Source organism: Barbus barbus (genome assembly GCF_936440315.1).
Source record: "Barbus barbus genome assembly, chromosome: 23".
Lineage (NCBI taxonomy): Eukaryota > Metazoa > Chordata > Actinopteri > Cypriniformes > Cyprinidae > Barbus > Barbus barbus.
In genome coordinates, this window is record NC_136751.1 from 4029837 (window position 1) to 4054860 (window position 25024).

General features: G+C 36.2%; 2 protein-coding genes across 9 annotated transcripts in view; both read right to left on the minus strand.

Moving 5' to 3' along the window:
- Positions 1-9836, minus strand: part of kifc3 (kinesin family member C3) — a 42160-nt gene extending 32324 nt beyond the window's left edge. For 4 of the 7 annotated variants that reach the window (XM_079374104.1, XM_079374105.1, XM_079374103.1 and 1 more), the window contains exon 1: positions 1655-2924. In XM_079374104.1, the coding sequence (XP_079230230.1) occupies positions 1655-1954 (300 nt within the window). In that variant the 5' untranslated portion in view covers positions 1955-2924. Of the gene's footprint in view, positions 1-1654; positions 2929-9630 lie in introns of those variants that run through there. The other 3 variants (XM_079374100.1, XM_079374097.1, XM_079374106.1) reach the window with 3 other exon arrangements.
- A 2910-nt stretch (positions 9837-12746) lies between these two features.
- cngb1a (cyclic nucleotide gated channel subunit beta 1a) overlaps positions 12747-25024 on the minus strand; it is a 35090-nt gene continuing 22812 nt past the window's right edge. The window contains exons 21-36 of one of the 2 annotated variants that reach the window (XM_079374093.1): positions 24850-24921; positions 24611-24765; positions 24303-24512; positions 23351-23559; positions 22534-22584; positions 22356-22442; positions 22201-22265; positions 21982-22104; positions 21752-21893; positions 20448-20607; positions 20270-20367; positions 18843-18926; positions 18506-18624; positions 17247-17393; positions 16563-16737; positions 12747-14272 (exon numbers count right to left, since the gene is read on the minus strand). In XM_079374093.1, coding sequence (XP_079230219.1) covers positions 14030-14272; positions 16563-16737; positions 17247-17393; positions 18506-18624; positions 18843-18926; positions 20270-20367; positions 20448-20607; positions 21752-21893; positions 21982-22104; positions 22201-22265; positions 22356-22442; positions 22534-22584; positions 23351-23559; positions 24303-24512; positions 24611-24765; positions 24850-24921 — 2140 coding nt within the window. In that variant the 3' untranslated portion in view covers positions 12747-14029. Of the gene's footprint in view, positions 14273-16562; positions 16738-17246; positions 17394-18505; positions 18625-18842; positions 18927-20269; positions 20368-20447; positions 20608-21751; positions 21894-21981; positions 22105-22200; positions 22266-22355; positions 22443-22533; positions 22585-23350; positions 23560-24302; positions 24513-24610; positions 24766-24849; positions 24925-25024 lie in introns of both variants that reach the window. The other variant, XM_079374092.1, reaches the window with a different exon arrangement.

Sequence of the window (25024 nt, forward strand, 5' to 3'; positions counted from 1 at the left end):
TTTCTATTCATCAAAGAAACCTGAAAAAATTATACTCCGCTGTTTTCAACATAAATGTTTTTTGAGCAGCAAATCAGAATATTATAATGATTTCTGAAGGATCATGTGACTGGAGTAATGATGCTAAAAATTCAACTTTGAAATCACAGGAATAACTTGCATTTTAAAATACTTTCAAATAGAAAACTGTTATTTTAAATTGTAAATATTTCCAAATGTTACGCTTTTGATGTATTTTGGATCAAATAAATGCAGGCTTAGTGAGCAGAAGAAAATTCTTTAAAAAACAAAAATGTTACTGTCAAATAACTTTAGACTGGTAGTGTATGTTAGCCATAGTTTGAATTTAAAGATATTAATATTAATAAGGTGAGTCTGAGATGTTTACTTGACAGTGATTTCACATTTCTTGTTTGTATGAAGGCTAAAGAGAAATAAAAGGTGAACATTCATTTATTTGTGCCGTTTTTTCCCTCCTAAAATATTTTATAGGAGGAGTTCATAGACTCGGCAAATTAATTTTTCATAAGTTTGTAGGTACAGACATCTGTTGTGGGCATTCTTGGCAATTTTTATGAGCCTTTTTTTTTTTTATAGTGTTCATATCGATATCGGAATTATATTGTATCGACCGCAATTAAGAAATGTATTGTGATATAAATTTTGGCCATATCATCCAGCCCTATAAGAACATTTACACCCATGGAACATTTCACTATTTCAGTAAAAAAGTTCTTTACACAAAGAAAATAAATGGTTCTTTTAAGAACTGTTCACAAAAAGGTTCTTTTATTGCATTGCAGTGAAACCCAACTTTGGAACCTTTATGTTTAACAAAAAAAAAAAGCTGCAACCAATGAAGTTTTTTTTTTTTCCCAAGAATTTATTCTACTGGTGGAATAAGCACTCGCCACTCGATCAAACCAATTCCAGCAAGGAGAGATTTCTGCTGATCCAACAAGTGAAAGCAAACAAGATTAAGGGAATGGAACAATGGAAGATCGAGCGCATTCCATTTGAATTAAATTACGATTAAAGAGCTCTCTGATTAACCCACTGTTTATGTAACCACTCGGGATTTTATCTGCTAAAATGGTCCATCAGACAGCAGAGAACATTAGAAATGGGACAGCAGAGGGACAGGATGATAAACATTGTTCCAGGTACATGAAAATCTCCATGCACTTCTCCATACAAATCTTTCACTTTCTGAATTACTAGTCTAAAAACAGCAGATCGCACAAAACAGCCGAGAACAATTGGATGAGCGACGGAGCGTCTTGAAACGTATCCAATTGACTAAAATAGCTCTACTAGACATTCAGCAGTGATGGAAAATCACACACTCCAATAGTCCAAAGGAAAGGAAGCTGAGCCTAAACCTTCAACCAGCAAAGCATCTGACGTTTCGCCAAATCAATAATAAAACACTCATAAATAATGAGAGGAAATCAATAAATAAATAATTGCATTTTGGATTAAATGTTTTCCAGCATTAACATAACATGGTGAAACCCTTTCAGCTCCTGAATGGATCAATTGAAAACAATAACCTTAAACAAACCTCATTTGATAGTGATCATGTATGTATCAGACCTGAAGATCAACCTCAAACACACATTCCTAGATTCCTCCCCTGAATTTTCAATCTCACCTGTGCTCTCTTTCTCCTCTCATGCACATTATCCAGGTGCACGGATCTTCTTTTACTTGCTCTGCTGGGTCCATCCAAGCATCTTTCAAAGTCATGCTGTCTAGACACTCTTGAAGTCTCTAGTGGTCCAGAACCTTCATGCAAGTGGTGCTTGTTCCTCTTCTTACGTCCCAATTTGGTTACATCTGGTCTGTGCTGCTCGGGACCCTCGATAGCCTTGGGTTCAAAGGGTTCCTGGACCTTGGGTCTCTTAAAAAGGTTGTGGAGAGACAGCAACACCAGTGTGCACACCACATACATGGTGGTGCTGACTAAGAGAGTCACAAATAAGTCTAACAACACATTCAATCAGAGAAAGAGATGGAGTATCAATTAAAAGTCATTCCGGCTGATCCCGTTTCAGGGTCAGTGCAAGCAGAGAACACTATCTTCTGGTTGAAGTTACAGTCGTGATATCAGCTCTACTGCACTGCCCTGTGTAATGGTGAGATTCTGTCAAACTGAAGTCCAAAAACCAACCAGAAAGTTTGGAATAAAGTCCACCAACAATAGTTGCCTTCCTGCTTCTTTTCCCACCAGTTCTTAACATGCTACGTGTTCAGAACATGTTATTCAGACACCCCAGAGCTCGACTTCTTCTAATGCTCATTTAGGCTGATAATCTGTCCGTGATCTGATCAGCAAATGAGATGGCTGCTCTCATCTCCCATTCTGAGGCAGGATGAGGGAGGGCCGACTAATGCACACCTGCTTTTAAACCCCACAAAGACATTTTAACCTACCTGGACACATCTATAAAGACACACCCTGATAAACAAGCTCATGTAAGCCAATGCAAACACACGCAAACTTGTGGAATAATAGATGACTAGTTTGCTAATCAGGAAGAGCTTCTGAATGTTGGGTCATTATCAGTCACATCGCCATGCCTCCTCTTTGGAGAACTGCCAGTGTTCACCTGGATAACAATAACAATATAGGTGTATTCCAGAGAAATCTGATTAACTGTGTCATCACGAATCATAACCTCCACTGGCACAAGCTGATATCCAACAAATCTTCACCTCCTCTTGCGTCACTAATGGTTTTATTGTATTTTTTACGGTCGCTGGATTGCAGGAATAAAAGTCTCACAGGTCAGCACTCCTTCTGTCATAACGCCTGGTATTGATAGTCCTTATCCCAGTTTGTGGTCCATACGACTGGGCAAACTCCAAACGGTCGCAGTCCGGCCGCTTCTGCGCTGTGGGTGAAGTCCCACACCTCTACTGAATGGGAAAATGCGTTTCACTCTTTCTCCCTCCCTTTTCTCATGGCGTCCATCTGTCACTGCAGTACAGAGAGCTTAGCGTGATGTAACAACTGTTTGCATCTATGCAAAAAGAAGAAAATCATCTTAATGTGTGGATAAAGAAGCCCGTCCGTGATTGGTCGTTGCCATGGTGAGATGACCTTGTCGAACTGCGTCTTACAAACCCGTCCATCACGCTTCTGACAATAAACAGAAAATAATACAGAAACGGGCAACTTAGGGAATGGCTCACAGTTGACAGTGCCGACCTTGAAGGCTGAATTCTGATTTGTGGTTATAAAAGATCACTGAAACCCTGTTCTGGAAGTTCAGGATAAAAAAAAAAAATGGTGTCACGTTCTCTGCATGTGCGCAGACAAACAAAAGACCATCTTCTGGTTCATTACCCTTTTTAGGGGGCCTATCTGTCACATACTTCAGACCAAGAACAAACAACAATAGTGCCTGTTCTAACCAAATAACCAATAAAGTAGTCAGTGCTCAAAAGACTAAATGACATATTACACATTCTATTAAAAATAAGCTCAGTAATGTAGGAAAAACTTTAACACTGCAAATAATTTCACTCCAGAGGAATATTTTTTTTTTTATAACACAAGGGTGTCAGATCCTGTTCCTGAAGGGCCAATACTCTCAAGAGTTTAGCTACAACACACTTGGCTAAAAGTTTCTTGTGAGTCTAAAGACCTTGATTACTTTGGTTCAGGTGTGTTTAAGGGCTGGGCGATAAAACAATGATAATTATCGCAATATAATTTTCCTTAATTAAATGATAACAAGAGTTCAATAAATGTTCAATATAAATGCCAAAAGCAGAACGAAACAGCGCTACTCAACTGCCCTACGCGGACCATTTATCTCTAGAAACACAGTGTACGCAAAAATACAGCCAGAAGGCTTTTCAACCTACAAATCGCCATCATTTACAATGGATTTACTGTAGAAACACTAAATGCACTATGGTATTGTGGAAGAAATATGGGATATTCATATCAAATTTCACTACATTATTAATGTATTAAAGGGGTAATGAAATATAATTACATATTTTTTGTCATTACGCTTTAGCATTTATACTAAATGTATTTAGACTACTGTTTTTCATACAAATACCTAGAAACCATAAAGTTATATTTTTACCATGGTATTGTGCAGTTTTAACTCTGGCTATCTTGATTTAAATGTATGCTACTATGGAAGAAAACCTGTTAATATTAATGAAACTCCAACAGTCAGAATAATTAAATAAAGAAAACATTGGCATGTTCTGACCATAAAGTGTAGTTTATATATAATTAACAGCTTTCAATTAGGAGCAAAAATCTGCCTTTAAAGCTGCAGTCTTGCAAAGTTTTGCCTCTTTGTCACCATCTCTGTTTGAAAACCTGGAATTGCAGCTGCTTGCGGAATTATCCTCATTGCGTGGGTTGTGAGTGGGCACGGCTCCAGCGCGGATGAATCTAATGTTTTGAGGTGAATGTGTTCAATTTCTGTACAGTCTAATCTCTAATTGTCATACCATTTCAATTTCATAAGAAATTCTATTAACCCAAACAGCAAACTATGCTCCCTTCCAACTGGTTTTCTTTAAAATACAAATTTTGTGTAATCCCAGACTATCTGTAATCAGAAGCACATTTAAAATTTGACAATTCACATGCGTTTCATATAATCCTTTCTGGATTACAATCCACCGTCAAAATTATTTTTTGACCTTTAATTATTCCAGCTACTGTGAGAAAAGGCTATAAAGCGATGCACCACCTGCAGGATCCTCACATGCTATAACCTAGTAGCCGGGAAAACTTCTTCATGTTTACAGACGTGACGTAATGACGCAGCAGCATGTTTGAATTTCTCGTGAAAACCTACCCGTACCACTCAAATTAGAAAACATTATTATAAGATAAACATTGTGAATCGGGCTAAAGTAAGGCGATGGTTTGGATCATTTTTTACCAAAAAAAGTTACGGACTGCAGCTTTAAAATTTAAAGAAATAAAAATTATCGTGATAATTACCAAATTCGACTGATAAGAAAAATTTCACTGTGATGATTTTTGTGGCTATATTGCCCAGCCCCAGTTTGAGTTAAATTCTGCAGGACAGTGACCCGCCAGTAACAGGTTTGGACACTGCTGTTGTAGAGCAGTGAAAACTGTCTGTAATCAAATCAATTAAAGGTACAATCAGATCAGGGTTATAAAAAAATAGGTATGCAGGTGAAATTATAAAAACAAAGATATGGCAACACTAAACCTTACTAAGATAAAACTTGACTTATCTAGATGACAAAGCACAAAAAAGGTCCCCAAAAGGCCACCTACAAGAAATGCATAACACCAACCAACCACAATACAATTCAACTAGAAACTACAAGTGACGTCCTCACAACACTCTACTGTACATTAGAGCAGCATTGCATTAAAAAGTATGCAGCAATTACTTCAGAATCTATATATTAACAAATATACGCAGAAATAGAATGCCAAATGTCAAAGTTTGTTTTTATTCCAAAAAAGAATGAGATTTGCACACAGATGTTATTATATACAATATGTCTGAAATATCTGCCATGTTGTGATTCAGTTTTTCCAAGATTCCAAAAGCAAATGACTTTTAATGGATGTTTGCAGTCACCGGTGTTATGCATGTTATGTGAGCTGATAAAAAAGGCAATAAACTTGAAATTATATGATGGGTAAGTCTTGCTATGAATAAAACAATACAATTGCAATAAGGTGGACATCAGAGTATAGCAGTATAAAAAATGGCCTCAATGTCTTGACAAGTCTTCACAATTTTTCTCTTGACTGAAACAAAGTAAAAATCTGGAAGAACTAAACACGGACATATTCCATGCAATTTCAATGAAGAGGCGACCTTTGATAATACCAGTGGCGTTTTATATCCTTTTTGAAGTTTGAAGGCTTCAGCCTTAATTGTAATAGCGTGGAAAAGAAAGACCAGTGCATGCTGCAGAGTTCCACTTAAGTACATCATACACTCTCAGAAATAAAAGGTACAAAAGCTGTCACTGGGGCGGTACCTTTTCAAAAAGATACATTTTTGTACCTATTAGGTTCAAATATGTACACTTTAAGTACTAATATGTACATTTAACCCCACTGTTATCTTAATCTTTCAATGAATTATTAAGTGCATGTGTGCAGGTGTCATGCAAACACCCAGGTATGCAACTTACTAGACGCTAAACCAAACACGACCACCTCAGTTAAGCAGCTTGCAGCAGAAATATTTCAGCAAAGTGAGCAGTGGGATTAGGAAAAGGTGACAGCTGCCACCACTCTCATTCAACCCCTTCACAATTAATGCAACGAGACAGTGAGTTCAGAAAGGGAAATTCAGCAGAGACTTGCACAACCTTTCTGTGTGTCTCCAGGCAGCGATGCATTTAGTTTTGCTGTCACACAATGCCCTCAGCGTGTGCTATTTCTGAAGCAAATGACAGAGTAACAGAAAAGGGTGGGAAACCTCAAAATTACAGGCTTAATGTCCACTAATGTATGATGCAATACCTCAGCTTTCATCTTTTTTTTGGAGAAACAGCGTGTGTGTATACATTTTCAAGGAACTGGTTCTTCGGAGAATACTGGTCTGGGGAGCACGAGTCAGAAAAGTGAGGATCAGTGTAAACTTGAAAAGTTAAACAGTGGAAACACAGGTCTGACCCAACCTACTGGCAATGAGCAGTGACCTCATGAGTGAGTCAGAGTCTCCTTTGAGGCGTAAAGGCGTATATGTAGACATGTGGCGAGACGGCCATGTTCTAGGTGTCTGACATCTGTTGCACACGTTGTGCTTTACAGAAGCACCCAGTAAAGTTTACTTCAGGCTGGAGGATACAAAAAGAAAGAAAAATAAATCAAAGCCTCTTAACCAGAAGAATGAGTGCTTTAGGCTGTTAAAACTCAAACGTGTGTCTTATAAGAAGAACATTCTAATTTTATTTGTTAAACTAATTAATCTGATTTTCTCACGTAGACAAACTCACAGAAATCTTTCTTTGGCACATTGAAGAGACCAGCCCATAAACACAGAGAGATTGTGGAGCACAGCACCATCTGTTGGTCTGAGCTGTTTCTTGGATAGAGGACAGTCTCTGATTCAGTGCAATTATGTAACATGAAATCTTCCTTGTGTTGCCAGTATAAAGAGGGTGTGACAGGGTTTCTCAGGGAATTCAGTTGTTTATGCAGTTCAACTAACGTATAATTAGAGAAAAGAAAATGATGGTAACACAGGATATTCCTTAATTATATGACTATACAAAATTAAGGTGACACTGTGAGTGGTGTCACTCATTATCTTCTTAAAATCATCATTGTAAAGGCAGAGTCATGCAATAATAACCGTTAGTTGATGTCAAGCAATGACAGCAGTGTCTTAAAGTATGATGTGTATCCTTAATCTAAAAGGAGCTTTTTTTAAAGCAATATTTTTGTAATTTATCTATTATTATACACACCATTTACTGTATGAGCTCATATCAATGGGAAGCTGGATAGAATATTTGTGCATTAAAAAAAATTAACGTCACACCACAAGTGAACTTCAAAAAAGCTATAATGCTAATCTCAAACTTAGAATGACCTCTAGGGGTGTAACGGTACACAAACATGAGTGTTCATTATGTACTGTACCTCAATTTGAGCTCACAGTTCAGTACAACAAGAGAAAAAAAAAATATGCAGACTGAACTGAAACACCTGTACCTTTTTTTTCAGTAGGAATGTGTGTACCGGTACACCCCTAGTGGACACATTTGATAAAAATACTTTTGATACAGACTAATGAATCTTTCAGACTGAGAAGAACCAATTCAAGCCAAAAGATTCACCCAGGTAATGGTTTCCTCTATGCAACAGCAGTATTGGAATTTCCTTGATGAGCTTCATTTGCCTGAGGACATGACAGACATCAAGTCTGACAGCAAACAAGTGACAGTTAGTGCATTTTCCACCTCAACAAACACACACACAGTTCTAGGATGAAAAGCGTCAGTGCCACAGTCGGTTCTCACTGACTCCGCACTGAGGAATGTACTTAAGGGCATATTCGGGAATCATAGAATACAAACTGGACAAGGCAGCCCAACATGTCTACATATGTCAGTATCACACCCCATCAAACAAAGAAAGAAACGTACGAATAAGAGTGCCGTCTACAATGCACTGTAACGGAAGTTGTGCAATTATAGCATGTATGGTTTCATTGGTTATTATAAAAAGTCTCTTTGCAGAGCAGAGATGTCCAAACCAGGGTGTGCACACTAAAGCTGGCCCATGATGACCTTTGCTTTGGCCCACCAAAAAAAATAAAAAAATAAAATAAAAACAAGGGCAAAAACATGCCATTAAAGCATTTTTTTCCGCACTGAAATGTAAATAAACTGTCTAATTGAATTTAATAAAAAATATTTTCAATTTACACAAACAATTATTTATTTTTAATTATTTTAAAATGTTAGAAATGTCATAAACTTTTATATAATATGATTTATAAGATATAATGCAACATTTATGTTCGGCTTTTGGCTCCTTGATCAAGTTTTGTCTCTTTGTATTCAAAAGTTTAGGCACCTCTGATGTAGAGGGTCACTGAATATGACGCATTCTTCAGAAATGCTCATGGTGCAAGACAACAAGAAGATCTTGCATTCAGTTTAGCCTTTAACAAAAAAAGCACACCTGCTATTTTTCCATAAATTAAGTCTTCTAAAGCCACATAATTCTAAAAAATAAAAATAAATGATAATCTTTTGAGCTGTAAACTAGAGTCTGTGAAAAAAAAAAAAAAAAAAAAAAAATGTAATTCTTAATTTAAGTTTAATTCTTGATTAAATCATCACAGTGAATGAAATCATCCAATTCATTGATCCGACTCGAGCAGATCTTCATTCAAGAACTTCTCAAAGTTAGACCAAGATTATGAGGGAATAACTTCCATTTTGGTTTGTTTCTAAAACAAATATATCCTAATACTTCAGAAGAAACTTAAAACAAATAAAATCGTGAGTAAACGATGCCCGAATTTGCTTTTTTTTTGGAGGGGATGAACTTCCCCCAGGAATAAACAACCGGACCGGTTACAGTACGCACTGTCCTCCTGTTAAACATTCATCAGATCAGCATTCACTTGATAACGTCCAGTCAACAACTTAAAGAAGTTAAGCACTAGAAGTGTCCCACGGCCTTTTTTCATAAGCCAGTCTAAACTAACTCGACTGATCTGGCGTGTCGGAGCTGACATGGGGACTAGTTCACTGGAACATCCGCTGGATTTGCACCGGGCACACCCGGACTTTGATACACCCCAAATACCGCTGTATAAACCACTTAAACATTCACTCGATGAAAACATAGTTTAGCTTATATTTTCAGTTTTAACCACCTATAATGGAATAATCAGAACTGTTAAGACTAGAGAAAACACAGCTGACAAATGCCTCTCGTTCGAGAAAAGGCAAGCACATATTTTAATTTTAACCAGAGAAACAGGATGTTTAGTTTATGATTCACAACTTATATTTATTTTATTAAACGAGTTTGCATTACTGCGACAGTTGCACGTGTTTTCATGAATGGTTTTGGTTTAGTATAGCTAAGTGTAAAGTATAAAGCATGTGAAAGAATGTGCTTACGTCTCAAACTCCTTCCTCCGCCCTGTTTCCGTCTTAACCCGTTTCCTTCAAGGTTTATTCCACTCTTCTTCCGTCCGTCTGTTGAAAAGCAGTGTTTTATCTCACAGTTGGAAGAGTTTAAAGTTTTGTAGTCTCTGGTGAGGTGAAGATAAACACGCCTGAGTGAAACATGCAGCACGAGACGCGCGCGCACAGCTGACTGCAGTGACGCAAACGCTCCTCCCGTTCAAGCAAAGGAAAAATGAACGCGTTTCCATCCTATTAGACTAGAGACTGTTCAGCCTTCATTAACTCAAACTCTCAGTCAGCCCTCCTGATGTTAACAAGACGTGCAATAATACACAATACACAAGAACTTTCATTATAGACAGGATAAATGTCTTTAAATTAGAAGCTAGATCTATTTGAATGAGGCATGCTGTTGGACACCCTTTATTTATAGACTACAACTTGTGCTTTTACATCCATGCTGCTTTAATAAGATTCCTGTATAGCTACATGCAGAATACACATGCACAATGCACGAGGTCTGTATAAAACAGAATCTAATCTTATTTAAACCTCAAAATAAACAGTTTTTAGTCATTTCAAAAATAGTAGAGAAAAGTCATGATTTAAAATAAATATTTAAGATCCTGCACTTCCAGGTCACTAAATGTTGGACTGATGACTGGAAAGAAGCCCATCCTAAACACTAAGAATTATTTTCAAACTTGGTCATAATTTGCAATTAAAAAATTGGTATTAAATAAGCCATATATATATATATATATTTAAATATAATCTTCATTTTCACAAGTGCCTACTCAACTGTAAACCATTAAAGATCATTAACCATGAGAGATTAATATCATTTGACACCCAAGAATTATAGAAACCAAATTTTTGGAATGTTTTCAGACAGCAATCTTATATAAGACTGACTCATCACATCACTAATCCATTGACGAAAACATTGATTAATCATAATCATCATACCTGATTTATGGCTGAAATTAGTTTAGGCTGCGAGATGAACAGCTTATAAAACATACGCTTTGCAGCTCATTGAATTCACTAGTTTACATACAAATAGAAACATAAGAAATCAGTCCCGCCCGACAAAGACAATTCTGCCATGATTTACTGACCCTCATGTTGTTTCAAAAGTGTTTGACTCTTTCTGCATTATTTCAAAGAATGTTTCAAATGTTTTTGTCCATACAATGAAAGTCAGTTTAAAACACCACTGGACACTATTAACTTCAACTGAATAAAAAGAGTGTGAGTAAATGGTGACAGAATTTTCCTTTTTAGCTGAACTTTCACTTTAACAGCCCCTGAATGTACTGTAAAGTGTAGTTGCAGTCAGTTAGCAAACCTAGCATTGTCCCTCAGATTCCTGCCTTTACATATTTCCTGCCTCTGGTCTTCTGGAGCAAGAAAGGAACAATGAAAAACTGCTCATTCTTCCTGTGCTCTTCCTGTCAGTGTGTATATCTGAGTCTGTGTCTTATTTGGACAAGTGATTTCCAGGAGCATTTAGACCTGTTTTACTAGATTTCACTTTTTTTATGATTTTTCCACATACATCCAGGGCTTAGTTTAAATTCACAGCACCTGGGATGAAATCTTTATGGGTTGGCCTCCTCCCCTGAGACCAAAAAGTAAGCAATACTGTGGACCCCCGTCACAGGGCTCAGGCAATCATGCTTGAGTTTCTGTATACAAAAATAGAACAGCTATTACATGCAATCAACCTAATTCCTGCCCATTCTTCTTCTAACCTCTCATGAAAAAAATGAGGGCCGAATGAATGCATTTCAACAAATACAAATTAAAAGTATGCAGTAACTTTCCATTTATAGATTCTTTGGTGCCTGTTCACACTAGAAGTTCAGCACGAACTGACCTGGAAACACTGAAAAATCATTCATAATCGATTAGTACACGTAGTACACATCAAAGCACATGGAAATATCAGCGGGGTATTTTCACCATGTGACTTTTTTTGAAACAAGTCTAGCTTTCTAGACTTACCTTATAAAAGAAATGTAACAGTTATATCCAATAAAGCATGGAAATTGCCTTCACATGGTACTGCATCACAATATTTCTTTGTGTTCTTTGCATACAATGTTAAAGTGTATTTAATGCAACTAGACAGGGATAGTTCACACAAACATGAATGTTTTGCATTATTATCCATCCAAGCTGATTTGGTGACTGTAAGGAAAAACATCAAATAAAAATAAATAAATAAAATACAATAAAAATACTGAGCCATTTCTTTAATAATTCTCATATTTAAAACTACAGAAAGTCAAACCGTTTTGGAACCATACAGAATTTTCATTTTTGGGAGAACTATCCCTTTAACATGTATAGTTTGACTAGAAATAACTCTACAATGTCATTGTAACATGCTTGTGTGTGTAAAGTTGTGTACAAGAGCGTGTGTACAGAGGGAGTCCGCTAAGGCAATAACAGACAGGATGTTGGAATAACATGCAGAGCAGCAGGCAGTCTTGGAATTAGAGCAGCGTGTGCTGTGGAAAATAGTCAAGATTACTTTCCATTACACAGAGAGCTCTGCTGACCCTATGGCCCTTCAGTCCTAAACATTTATCAAAGGCCTTAAAGGGAAGTTAAGGTGATGTCTTATCATTTTTCAATGTTAGAATATTTTACTTATCCCAGCATAACATACAGTGACAACTATAGGTGAGCCAACAGGTTGATTCCACTGAAAGATGTAAACACTGTGACGCCAGTAGAACACTACTCTCTCAGCAACACTGACTCAACCAATGGTGTGAGTTTGAGGCGGGGCTAGTCGTTTATCTGGCCAATGGCAGTTGGCGGAGTGTTCAGGAAATGTTGTGGCTCAGGGGGTATTCCAGAAAGCAGGTTATGCTACATACCCAGGTTAGTTTATTGAGAAGTATACAGATAACCTCAACTTTCGGTTCCAAAAACAGATAACTTTCATGGAATGCAAGTAGTCATAGCAACCTATTCTTTGAGCATTCAGCACATATGTTCCCTATTACAGAGGTTTTAACGGGAGGGACAGGTTTTACACAATATTATATATATATATATATATATATAGTCATCGTTTTTTTTTTTTTTTTGTAAAGCAATATGATAACATTAAGCAATTTTTATTTTAGTTTTTTTTTTTCAACAAGACATATTCTATGTATTGTATTTCTATAATAAAAAAATAAATGTGATCTCACCTTACAACAAATGTGGAAACAAAATTAACTCATACAGCCATATTATTTTTGCCAGCCAGTTTTTCTTAATACAAATTTAGTATCAAACAAACAATATAATTCTTGTTCCCAGTAATAAAAAAAAAACAATTAAGTGTTAAAACATGAGATGATTGCAAAACCTCCCATAGGTTAGCCAATATAGGAGGTGATATGCACTAAAAATATAATTAGCCATTAAACCAAAAAAAATATGATGTAATTCTTCTTATCATCTGTTTCCATGCTGATTCCATGCTGATCTTTGTATGTTCACCGTGAACATATTCAGAGTCGAATGAACTTACTCCTGGACTTGTTATTGGAACCGATAACCAGAAGAAAGATTTGGGGTTTATATGACAGTGAGTTAACTCTTCTTTCTGGAATACCTGTCAGAAGCTCACTTTGCTTTCAAATAATATTTAGGGCATGTTTACGCTAGGGCAGATTTGGTTTGGTTAAAAGAAAATATGGTGCAATTGCTCTGTTAGCGCAGTTCATTTGAATAAGAGTGAATGCTGACAATCGAACCTTGGTGTACACCAAACAAGCAGACTGAGACCTCATGAAAAGGCAGGTCTCGTTCTTCTTCCAAACAAACTTTGGTGCGGTTCGACTGAAAAATATGAACGCAATACGAACCAAAGACATCTAAATGACATCTAAACGGTGCGACAGTGTGAATGCTAAGCAATCCATGGCTAAATGTATCATTCGCTTTTTGAACCATACCAAAAGAACCAAGAGAACCAAACTATAAGTGTAAACACACCCTTAGACAGCAGTGCCACTGTAAAAATGAAATACTTTTCACCTCTTGAGAACCTCTAGGCAAATGAAAGTCCTTCAGATATAGTGTATCATCTTCTTTCAAATGCTTCAAAAACTTTGTCTTATGATGAGCTTACTATAAGAACCACTGGAAGCCTAGAGTCCTTGCAGGAACTTACAGTATGGTTCTTTTCTGAAAAGTGCCTAGAGATTCTCCAAAGAGTCTTGAAAAGCTGGTTGAAAAGCATGTGTAGGAGTTTCACCAACATGCTAATACAGAAAGCATGACAAGGGTTGTATGCATTGAGCTTTTCATCAGGCTATCTACCCTATCCCTACTCTGGCCTTTGTCCTTGCCCTCGTCCTTTCTCTAGCCTTCAGTCTTAGCCTTCAATTTTACTTGGCTCTTCTCCCTCCACTCCCTCTCCAGGACTGACTTCAACAGAGAGGATCTCCTCTCCCTCAACACGGGGAGTCATGCGGATGATCATGGTGCTGTCGGTGGTCTCTGATACCATGTCATCTTCATCCGGGACGTGAAGCCGGGGAATGGGTGAACGGCGGTGCATGGGGGAGGGAGGGGGCACTGGAGCTGTGGAGGTCCTGCCGGAGATAGGAGTGGACGGCTGAGAGAGAGAGAACAGATAAAAGAAGTAAGGGGCCTGACTGGTCAAATGTCAACAAACTGTGCTACTTTAGACATGAAGAACTTTAACTGCACAAGAACAGAGCGCTGTTATCATCAATTATCAAAAACGACTCCTTTATCGGTTTCAAGGTAGTCACATTCTAACTATTCGTGTTAAAAGAAAGTAATACTGTGCGTTATATAACAGGACCTGAACAGGGTGTGGGATTGTTTTGCACACAGTTTTAAAAGTTCCTGAAAGTTCTGGTGTCACAACATAGTAATTCCCACACACATCTAAACTAAACAGCACACGCAACAACTACAGTACATTTGCAGAAAGCACATAATTTGTGCTCAAAATGAGCCTAAAATGTGTAATTAGGCATAAGCAATGATCCATTTCCAAAAGCACAAACATAAAATAACATTGAAAAGTTTACAATGACTGGATACAGTATATTCACAGTTTGTGAAAATGGAAAAATTAAATACTAGGGATGCACGATATTGGAATTCTGCCGATATTCGATATGCCGATATTTTCCAACTCATTTTGGCCGATGTCGATGCCGATACCGATATATTTCCTTTTGTTTGGAAACAACACCAAGTCTCTCCTGTGCAGAAATTATAAGCAAAATATTATTCATTTTGGTTAACTTATTTATTAGAATTAAATAAAAAATAATAAAGGTTTTTTAACAGTACATTGAAGCTTTGAAAATAAATATAAATAAACTATAATCAATCGCTGCATTTTTTCCCCCAGAAAGATGCAGTGTTAACCCTAATATTTTATTTTAAGATTTAACAATTGTAGATGGTCTAAAACAAAAGAGTTGTAAAAATTCTGAAAATCTTTTAGAGCTCATGATTTGTTTAAAAAATAAAACGTTACACATTAATGAATAAATCAGTATATATAAAATTATTTAATTTACAAGTGTCATGTTTGTGATTTTTTTTTTCATGTAAGCTATAGCTTCTGACCATTAAATCAAAACATACTTATGTTATTACATCAATTACTGCTTTATTTAATCAGAAACAGCCTAAATGTTATTTGTGTAGGCTATTTTACTTTTAATTTAATTAGAAGTAGGCCAACAGCGCCCCCTACAGATTAAAACTCCTTACCGAACGGGCATTAGGACCTGGGGGAGGCTGTCACTGCTGCCCCTGCTTGTGCTATAACTGTTTACTCTATCCCACACCGAACGCGTCTTTCTGTACATGCGTTCACACATTAAATGCAGCGATCCAAAACAGTGAATCTATTCATCATTCAGACAAAACTTTGCTTCAAGAATGAGCCACATTGCTGACGTGATCTAATCGCTAGCACACCCTGAGCACATGCGAGTTAACCCCTTCCCCTTATCGGCAAGACATATCGGCATAATTGTGCATATCAGGCCGATGCCGATATTTACATTTAAAGTCATTATCGGCCGATTTCGATATCAGTCCGATAATATCGTGCATCCCTATTAAATACATTATAAAATAATTGTTAAAAATATTTTAGCTTTTTAAAAATTATTTATTTTCTCATTTAATTATTCTTTCTATGTAACGTCACAATTTTGTTGTAAAATAATACTGTTTTGATCTGTTTGCTATTTGCAATGGTTCCTATTTGCTATTTTTCATACTGTGATTTTTGGTGAACTATTAAAACCATTCAGGGTCAGTTTCACTAGCAAACATCATAATTATAAAAATAGTATATGAAACCCAAAACAATAAAAAACTAAATCTTACAAAAATGTATTGTCCCCATTTTTAATTAATATATAATAATAAGTAAGAAGAGGATATGATGTTTATCATAATGCTATTCTGACTACTGAACTAACTTAGTCACCTTCTATGGCCAGTTTTCTCTTTTCAGACCAATTACTGTCAAGGTGAAGCACATGTTTGAAGAAAATGCTGCTAACCAAGATTAAATCAGCAAAAGTTAGTTAAACCATTGACAAACCTAAATAACAACCTGGTCATATATTCAAGTCTTAAGTTGACGTTTAAATTATTAACTGAAAATCAATCAAATGGCAAATACGCCAAATGCATAAATGTAAAATATATTTAGATGCATCACTTCCAGTTTGCTGTAAATGCTGTTTGGTCTCAAGACACATTAGGACCAATGACATTTGATATTGTTGATTTATTACATTGCAACTCTTACGGTGGAGGGCAATTTGTTTTTCACCCATAGTTATTGTCTGTCTTCAGAATATGTTTTTGGCCTAAAGCATCATAACAGGGGATATAAATACCTCTAGAGTTGCTCCCTTATATGCCTCCTTCAGCTTGGCAAAAATCTCTCCTGTGCCAACCTCCAGTGCAGCCTTGTATAATTTGGGCGTCTCCGGCCGCTGCGGGATGACCTCACCCGTGTCTTTAGCCTGGCCCTTCTCATCTGCAGGCTTCGTATCTTTGGTCAACATTTTCCTATGGAAGAAGACAAGCTCATTAGGATGACAGGAAGTTGATTTGTAAGCTACAGTAGCATGTGCATCACTGAGACCCTAACAGGAAGCGGACCTCCATAGGGTTTGAGAAGACATCAGATGACATGATCTCAAACACTTACATAACATCATTCACCACACACACACACACACACACACACACACACAGTAAATTGGTCTCACGGGTGAATGCATCATGCGACTCATGTCTGACTACATTTACCTTCTTCAGTATCTCAATTACTAATAAAATCAAACACTAATCTCCCAAGTTCCTCCTTGCATTAAAGAGAAAGTATGGGAAAAGGAGGATGTAGAGGGAAAGGCGATGTTTAGCAAACATGGCTAATCTATAGAGATCTGTGAGTGTGATACAGAGCTGTAAATGGCTCAGGCCACTGCGTTGGATGAAGTGTGTGTGGGTTTGTGTGTGTGTGTGTAAAGATTGCTGGGGCTCTTGGTAGAGGTTCGAGCTCCGATCCCTCTCACTTGGCCTTCTTGCGCAGCAGCTTCTGGGACTCGGGGTAGTGCACTAAGATCTCTGCCAGATCCTTCTTATCCAGGATGAAGAGGTTAGCAAAACCGTGGGCCTTTACGTTAGCCGTTCGTCGGTTCCCGCCACTACCTGCCAGCAAACTGATGGAGTAAACACACAAAAAACAGTCAGAGTATGGCTTTTCACACATAAAGCATGATTTATCTTTCTCACATGAGCTATTTTTCCATCCAGTGTTGCACATAAAACATTTGCGAATGAAGCACCGTATCCATCCCATGTGTTCAAAAGAACAAAATCGTCACTTCCTGGGAAACCGGTGAAAGTTTCAATAATAAAAATGAAAGTTGCTGCAACTGGGAAAGCCTGTGGCTGTAATTTCCTACCTAATAAATTAATTCTGCCAAACGAAACACAATAACAAATGCTGTCATGTTATCTCTCGCTCAGATGCCTGACGTTTGGGAACGCAATCATATGAGAGGTGATTTCACCCCTTTTCAGACTTTGGCTCAGGCATATTAAAATTATAAAAATAATATTTGAGATGGTGTGCTGGTTAGTTCCGTTATCCAATCACATGATCTGTTGAGGAAAAAGTCACATGAGTTTTTTGTAGCACATTGAGGAATTTATTTGGTAAATGTGTTTCCACCTTCTTCTTATCGGATACAAAATAATCAACTGAGCACATGTTTTTAATGTGCATTTAATGTGCATCTTCAAGTGATATCCCAAGAATTACATACAAATACATGGATGGAATCAAAAATGTACTTGATAATGCTTCATTCATCACTGTTAAAGGTATAGTTCACCTAAAAATGAAAATGTCATTATTTCTTTCTTCAGTGGAACATAATAGAAGATATGAAATATTTCAGTGGTCACCAAAATTGTTTGGTTAACAATATTCTTCAAAATGTCTCTTTATGTCCCGAAAAGGAAAGAAACTTGCGCAGGTTTATGCAGTTATAACAAAATGAGGATGAGTACATGTTTACAAAAATTTATTTTTTAGGTCAAGTTGAGTGCATTGCATTGTGGGATACTGTTTATTTGGGCAAATGTAGTAGGTAATGCTATATATAGAAAAATACTGTACATATCGCATACTACAAAAATAATATATTAAAGTAGTACTTTTCCTATGAGATCACATATGATTTTATTTAGCCGTCATAATATATTTGAAGCTGACCCGATCAGTACATGATGTATGAAAGTTGCATCTTCAATAATTGTCACTCACCTGATTTCCCCAAACACAGAGCCAGCTCTCAGAGTCACAAACACCGTCTTCCCATCAGGCCCTCCAACCACCTGCACCTCTCCAGCTTTGATGATGTACATCTCTCGGCCGATCTCACCCTGACCGGCAGAGCCGAGCGGGACAAGAGTCAGTTCAAAACGCTAACAGATAAAAGGCCCTTTCATGGTGGCTGCTTGATGTGACCTTTACCGAGACAACCTTCAAATATACTGGACATATACTGAGATTATCTACTGGAGGTTTTAAAATATTGTTGCAATGCAATAGCAAAGCATCTACAGTAAATCACAAAACTAGTAAATGACATATTGCTCACTTTTTTACAAACAGAGTCTCCTGGAAGGTACACCACAGATTTCAGCCTCTTGAGCATGTCAAATATCATCTGTCTGTCACATCCCTGCAACAAACAAGAGACGAAGACTTCTCAATGGCTTTCACAACCCATTACAGTATCATCATGTGACATTTTAAACAGATGAAACAGGATATTCCAAGAGAAACTAAATGAGTTAATCCACTGGGAACTGACTGGACGGTGAAAAGTGATCTCTCTCTATATGACAGATGTTTAGACAGGAGGCATTAAAAAATAATAGGGCTTTGCTATGTCAGGAAAGGCAAGCAAGCAAGTTATTAGATTTTGATGAAAAATTTGAAGGGAATTAACTTTTTTTTTTACACTGAAACAATGGCAGAACACAAATTGTACATTTTACTCATATTATTTGTGATCAAGTATATTGATGTTGACATAATTAATCTGTAATTGCCATCAGGCTTTGCATTGTAAAATTTTAATATTAAGTATTATTGTTTAGTAGACTTGATAGGGTTTAATGCTTAATTATGTTGTAATTTAAAGCAGATTCAGTTAAACTGGGTTACCAGTTACCTGGACGTATTATGTTACTGATTCATCTTGAATTAAATCATGATCCATGTGGAATAAATCGTGTAATCACACTTTGTTCAGCGTATGGCCTTTTCCTTTGTTATTTAATAAATCAATAAAAAATGCTTCATTCAATGTAAGGTTTGGACCAAACCATAAGAATAATTAGAGAAAAACTAGTACATTTGGCTGGACAAGTTAGAGTATTTTTTAAAGATGGTACAAAGTATGATTATTTTTTCATAAGGATCAATGCATTGATCAAAAGCCTAACGATATGATGCATCAATGCAACACATAAAAAAATCTATATATACAGTATATATTTTAGATTTATGTTCAGAATTTTGTTTTTATTCTATATTATTTAATTTTTGTAAATTTTTTTGTTGTTGTAGATGTCCCAATTGAGATTTAAATCATGATATTATCAAATCATAATTCCATGATGGCATGTTTTGAGGTTCCAGCAAATATTGTATCACTGGCTAAGACATAAAATATACATGAAAAATCAATACATATATATTTTAATTAAATTTTGTAATTTTTGTTATTTTATATTATTTAAAACCTTTTTTTTTTAGATGTCCCAATTGAGATTTGAAGTTTTCAGAGAGTTCAATTAAATGTTATTTTGGTTGCATATGTGATTTAATGAAAATGTAACTGGTTGTGTAAAATAGTCACATAATGCTGTACATAATATTCCACTTTAGACCAGCAACAAACCAGCCTTAAACCAGAGTGGTCGCCTTTCCGTCAGTATTTTGACTTTGTCATTCAGACTTTTGTCATTCTGTGTGTGTTCATGAAAGAAAGAAAAGAGTGACATAATTAACACGCACCTGAAAGAGCGCCACTTTACTGACAATGCTGTAGTTGACATCTGCAGCGATGTCCAGACGCATCTTATCTGGAAGCTGTATGAGTAACTCCTGTTCATCTGAAGACAAACGGATCATGAAACACAGCCAAAACACACATATCATGTGCAAACATCTAGTGCAGTGGAATTCTGCTTACCCAGCATGCCTTGCGACTTCCAGGTGTAGTCGTACCAGGTCTTGATGCGGTTCTGGATCTCGCGGGGGATCCTGTAGGAGGTCATGTATTTGACGGTGCTGTCCACACAGTGTCTGTAATAGGCCTCACCTGCAGTAGCAGCTCCAACTACATCTCTCATCTATGAGTACACACACACACACACACACACACACACGAACACATACACACCACAGAGGAAAACAACACTTTAAAATGCATGCAGTTTTATTATTTGATTATTTTAAAGTGGCATAATATGTATGTATGTATGTATGTATATATATAGAGAGAGAGAGAGAGATCAGTGGCCGAAGCACATTTCAACTAAAAACAAGACAAAAATAAGAAATTATAATTTGTATAAAGACAGATTATTTTCTTATGTCAAACACACACATATATATATTTATATATTTTCATTTTATAATATTTTTTTATAATTTATCACATTCTATTCCTACAAGTCTAATAAACAAAATCTGGACAATTGTTTTATTTATTAGAAATAGAAAATCTTATTGGTGATAAGTGATTTTTATTTCATTAGTGCTTCTCATTAGATACAATGTGATATTAATATCATTTTATACTTTTTGTTAATATTTTCAATTTTCTTTCTGTTTTTATTTTAAATTTAATAGTATTTTAATATAATTTTTTTTTTTTTGTCTATTATTGACATTTCTATTATCATTTTTTAAAATGATTTTATTTTTATTATTTGTATTTCAGAGTTAGTTTAGGTTATTTTGGTACATCAAGTTAAACTAAATGTTAATAATGATACATTGATGAAATAAAATAAGATAAAGTTGATTTTCTTTTAAGTAACAAAAGTTTTTTTTAATGGTTTTAGTTATTATAGTTTAGTTTTTAATGGTTTTAGTTATTATAGTTTAGTTTTTAATGGTTTTTAGTTTGAACTATAATAACTCTGATTAGATAATACCATATATGTAAAAAATAATCTGCTAATAAAGTACAAAACATACATTTTCATTATTTTTACACCATTCCCCAAAATCTCATTACTGTACTACCAGAAAAGACTAATTTTTCAAGTATTTTTAAGAATGTATCGTTTTTTTCATAATACAGTAATAAGGATTTATTTTTCAATTTGGGGGAATTATGATGACCTTTGTTGTCCTAAATGAGTCTTATTTTCTTTATGCAAAATACAATTTCCTAGTTCCTTCTTTTGAAAATATGGCCTTATACCTTGACATTTATTTGACAATAAATGAGATTCACCCAGAATTTCTTTCTCGTATGACTCCCACCTGGCCAATCATGATGGAGAAAGCAAAGACTCCCACAAAATAGTTGACGAGTTGGAAGACGATTTCAAAGACAGTGGTGGGATCAGGCAAACCTCCGATGGTGATCAGAGTCTTCACAGCAAAGTAGTAGCAGCGAATATAACTGTGGGCACCAAACACAGACTCATATTACATTATCTCCACTGTGCACAATATACCACTGAGAAATAGACTGAGATGGATAAGCTCACCTGTTTCCTTTGCCATTATAGACCCATTTGGTAGAACCCAGTCCTTCATAGTCAGAACCCCAGTAGAAAATACAGGCATTACAGTGCAGAGAGTACAGCAGGTATGCACTCGTCCGGATCACCCTGCAATCCATGGCAATGAGTTTCATTTTTGGGTGAACTGTCCCTTTAAAAGATATCTGCTTTGTGTTATACTCACCTCTAGTGGTGGAATCTTACCTGTAAATGTAGGCTTTGCTCATCACAGCTTCCAGACGATCATTAAACTCAAAGAATGCATTGTACTGCAAAAGAGACACAGAATAAGCGTGAGTTTTAAGGATATGTGTGTGAAAGTGGGACGAGAACAGGGTCGGTGTGTGTGTTTTTTTTACCTTTAGAAGGCGAGGGAACCTCAAGAGCGATTTGACACCTGTGAAGGCATACAGCAAATCCAGTGGAAAGAGACTGATCACATCCATCTGAAACACCCAACACCAATGGAAGTTTCACTAACTGACTGAAGTTTTTTGTTCAGTGTCAATGCATAGATTTAGTAGAAAATAATTTGACCTTGAATCGCTCTGTTTGCCTGTAGTTGTCTCTCATATCTTTTTTGTCACACTGAGCCAGACAAAACATAAAAAATAGATATCATCAAAATAAAACAAACAGTGGCCTCAAAACATATCCAGATACTTAAAAACGGAATTGCATTATATTGCAACAAAACATTAATTTTAAAGAATGACAGTATGGAAGCCTGTTTAATAAAAATAAAAAGTAATTCTGAGAATCACAGTTCTCAATATTGTATGTCACAATTCAGAAGTTTGTCTCACAAACTCAGAAATAAGTCAAATTGCAATATATAAACGCAGAATTGCGAGATACCAAATTTCCCCCACAATTCTGAGTTTATGTCTCACAATTCTGACTCAAATTTCCCATAGAATTCTGCATTGACTTTTTCTCAGAATTTTGAGTTTACATCTTGCAGTTCTGTTTTTTATTTCTGCCAAGGAACTGAGACGTTTTATCTCAGTTCTGTGCAACTGTGAGTTTATCTTTTCTTTTTAGAATTACAATTTTATCTCGCACTGAATTTCTATCTCGCAATTTTGAGTTTATATCTCGCAATTGACATAAGTATTGTGAGACATGAACTCAGAATTACAAGAAAAAAGTCTGAATTGTAATATTACATTTTTAAGAATTTTTAAGCCTGAAAAAGGCTTCCACAATTTCAGGCAAAACATTGACAAACAGAAATTTGTGATGCTTGAAACACTAAAATAGTAGATATACTGTTACTACACTTGTTGCTACACTTTCTGGTTATCAGAAGTGAATTGACGTTGTGTTCAACGCTGCAGGTGCTCTTGCTCACCACAATGTCCCCTCCTCTCACAAACTGCAGTCTGGGCTGCATAACGAAGATGTCAAGAATATAAATGCCATCACAGAGGTAATCCATCAGCAGCCACCAGTGAATGTTCTCAGACGTCTGGTACGGGAAAGTGCAGCGCACAGGGATTAGCCAAACATTCCAGTTCCATGCGAGTGTCACAAAGAACAGCCACACCACGTAGATCAAGTCTGTGAAGAATCAGAAAGAATCAGTAGGCCCACAGTATACAGTATGCATGCTATTATACAGCACATTTTCATCTTTTTTCCTGTCATTTTATGTGCACTTAACTAAAAAAAAGAGCTGCTTTGAGAGTCACTTCACCAGCATTTCAACATTACATTTGATATATATATATATATATAAAACTATTGTCAGATACACATCTAAACTCAAAGGTCTTCATGACATCTTGTCAAAATAAAATTTTAGGTTAACTTGAAGAAATATATTTCTATTATACAGTAGAATCTACTTCTCGAAGTGTTAATAATAATACAATTCTGAAAACATGATTTTTTAAAGAGGAATACATTTTTCATCTGTTACTTTTATTTTAACAGTAAACTCTTTTTGCACCACTTTGTTGGCCAAAAAGAAAATGAATTGTTAAATTTAAATTAAATTAGATTTTAAATATAAATTGACTGATTAAATTAATGTTTTATGCTTTTGTATTAAATCATAAATCCAGAAAAATTAAAACAGACAACACAGAATTTCTAAACACACATTTTTTGTTTGTTTCTTGGTTTCAATAGACTGTCTTTTTGGACTAGGAAACATATTCAAACAAAAATTATTTTATTTTAAAAAATCATATCAACTTCTCATTATAGGACACTTTGCATATTTTTATAATAATAGAACATCTATTATAATAGATGCTCTATTATAATAATCATCTACTCTTGCTGGTTGTAGATCTCACCTGTGTAGGGATCAATGCTGGAAGGGAAACGGTAGTCCAGTATGACTCTCAGCCATGCAGGAATCTGAGGCATTTTGAACTGAGGAACTGGGAACTTGTATCCCATAAACTCGTAGATTTGAACCTCCTCTTCAGCCTTCTCCTCAGCGTCTTTCGCTTCCTCTGGAGGAGGTGGTGGAGGTGGAGCTTCACTGGGCTTTTTGGCCGGAGCTAGGGTTCAAATATCAAAGGTGAAGAATCAGTCTATCCTTGACCTGACATCACTGAACTTATACAGTAAAATAAACCACAAATAAAAGTCTACTCACACGCTGAAGGGCTTTCATCACCAGACTCGTCTGGATCCACCAGTCTCTCTCGTGCACGGTCTGTTCGCTCTTTAAACAGCTTGATCAGCTCCTGCAGACGCTCATTCACAACAATACTTGTCTGACTGGCTGCAGACGCTGGACGCTCAAGGCCTCTGATATCAGAGGAAGTCATGTCAGGTTGAAGTATGACATCTCTGTTGAGTCTAAAGCAACTATGTGGATTTTTAAAGACTCACTCATCCACATTAAGTAGATCAGACTTGTTCATGTCTTCATCTTCCTCACCAGGAGCCATCTCCTCCTGCATTCTTCTGAACAACATACAACACATTACAATCTATACTATAGCAAACTAGATAAAGAGTCTGAATCCACAGCTTTGCTGAGAGTGGAAAGAAAAAACAGGACTTT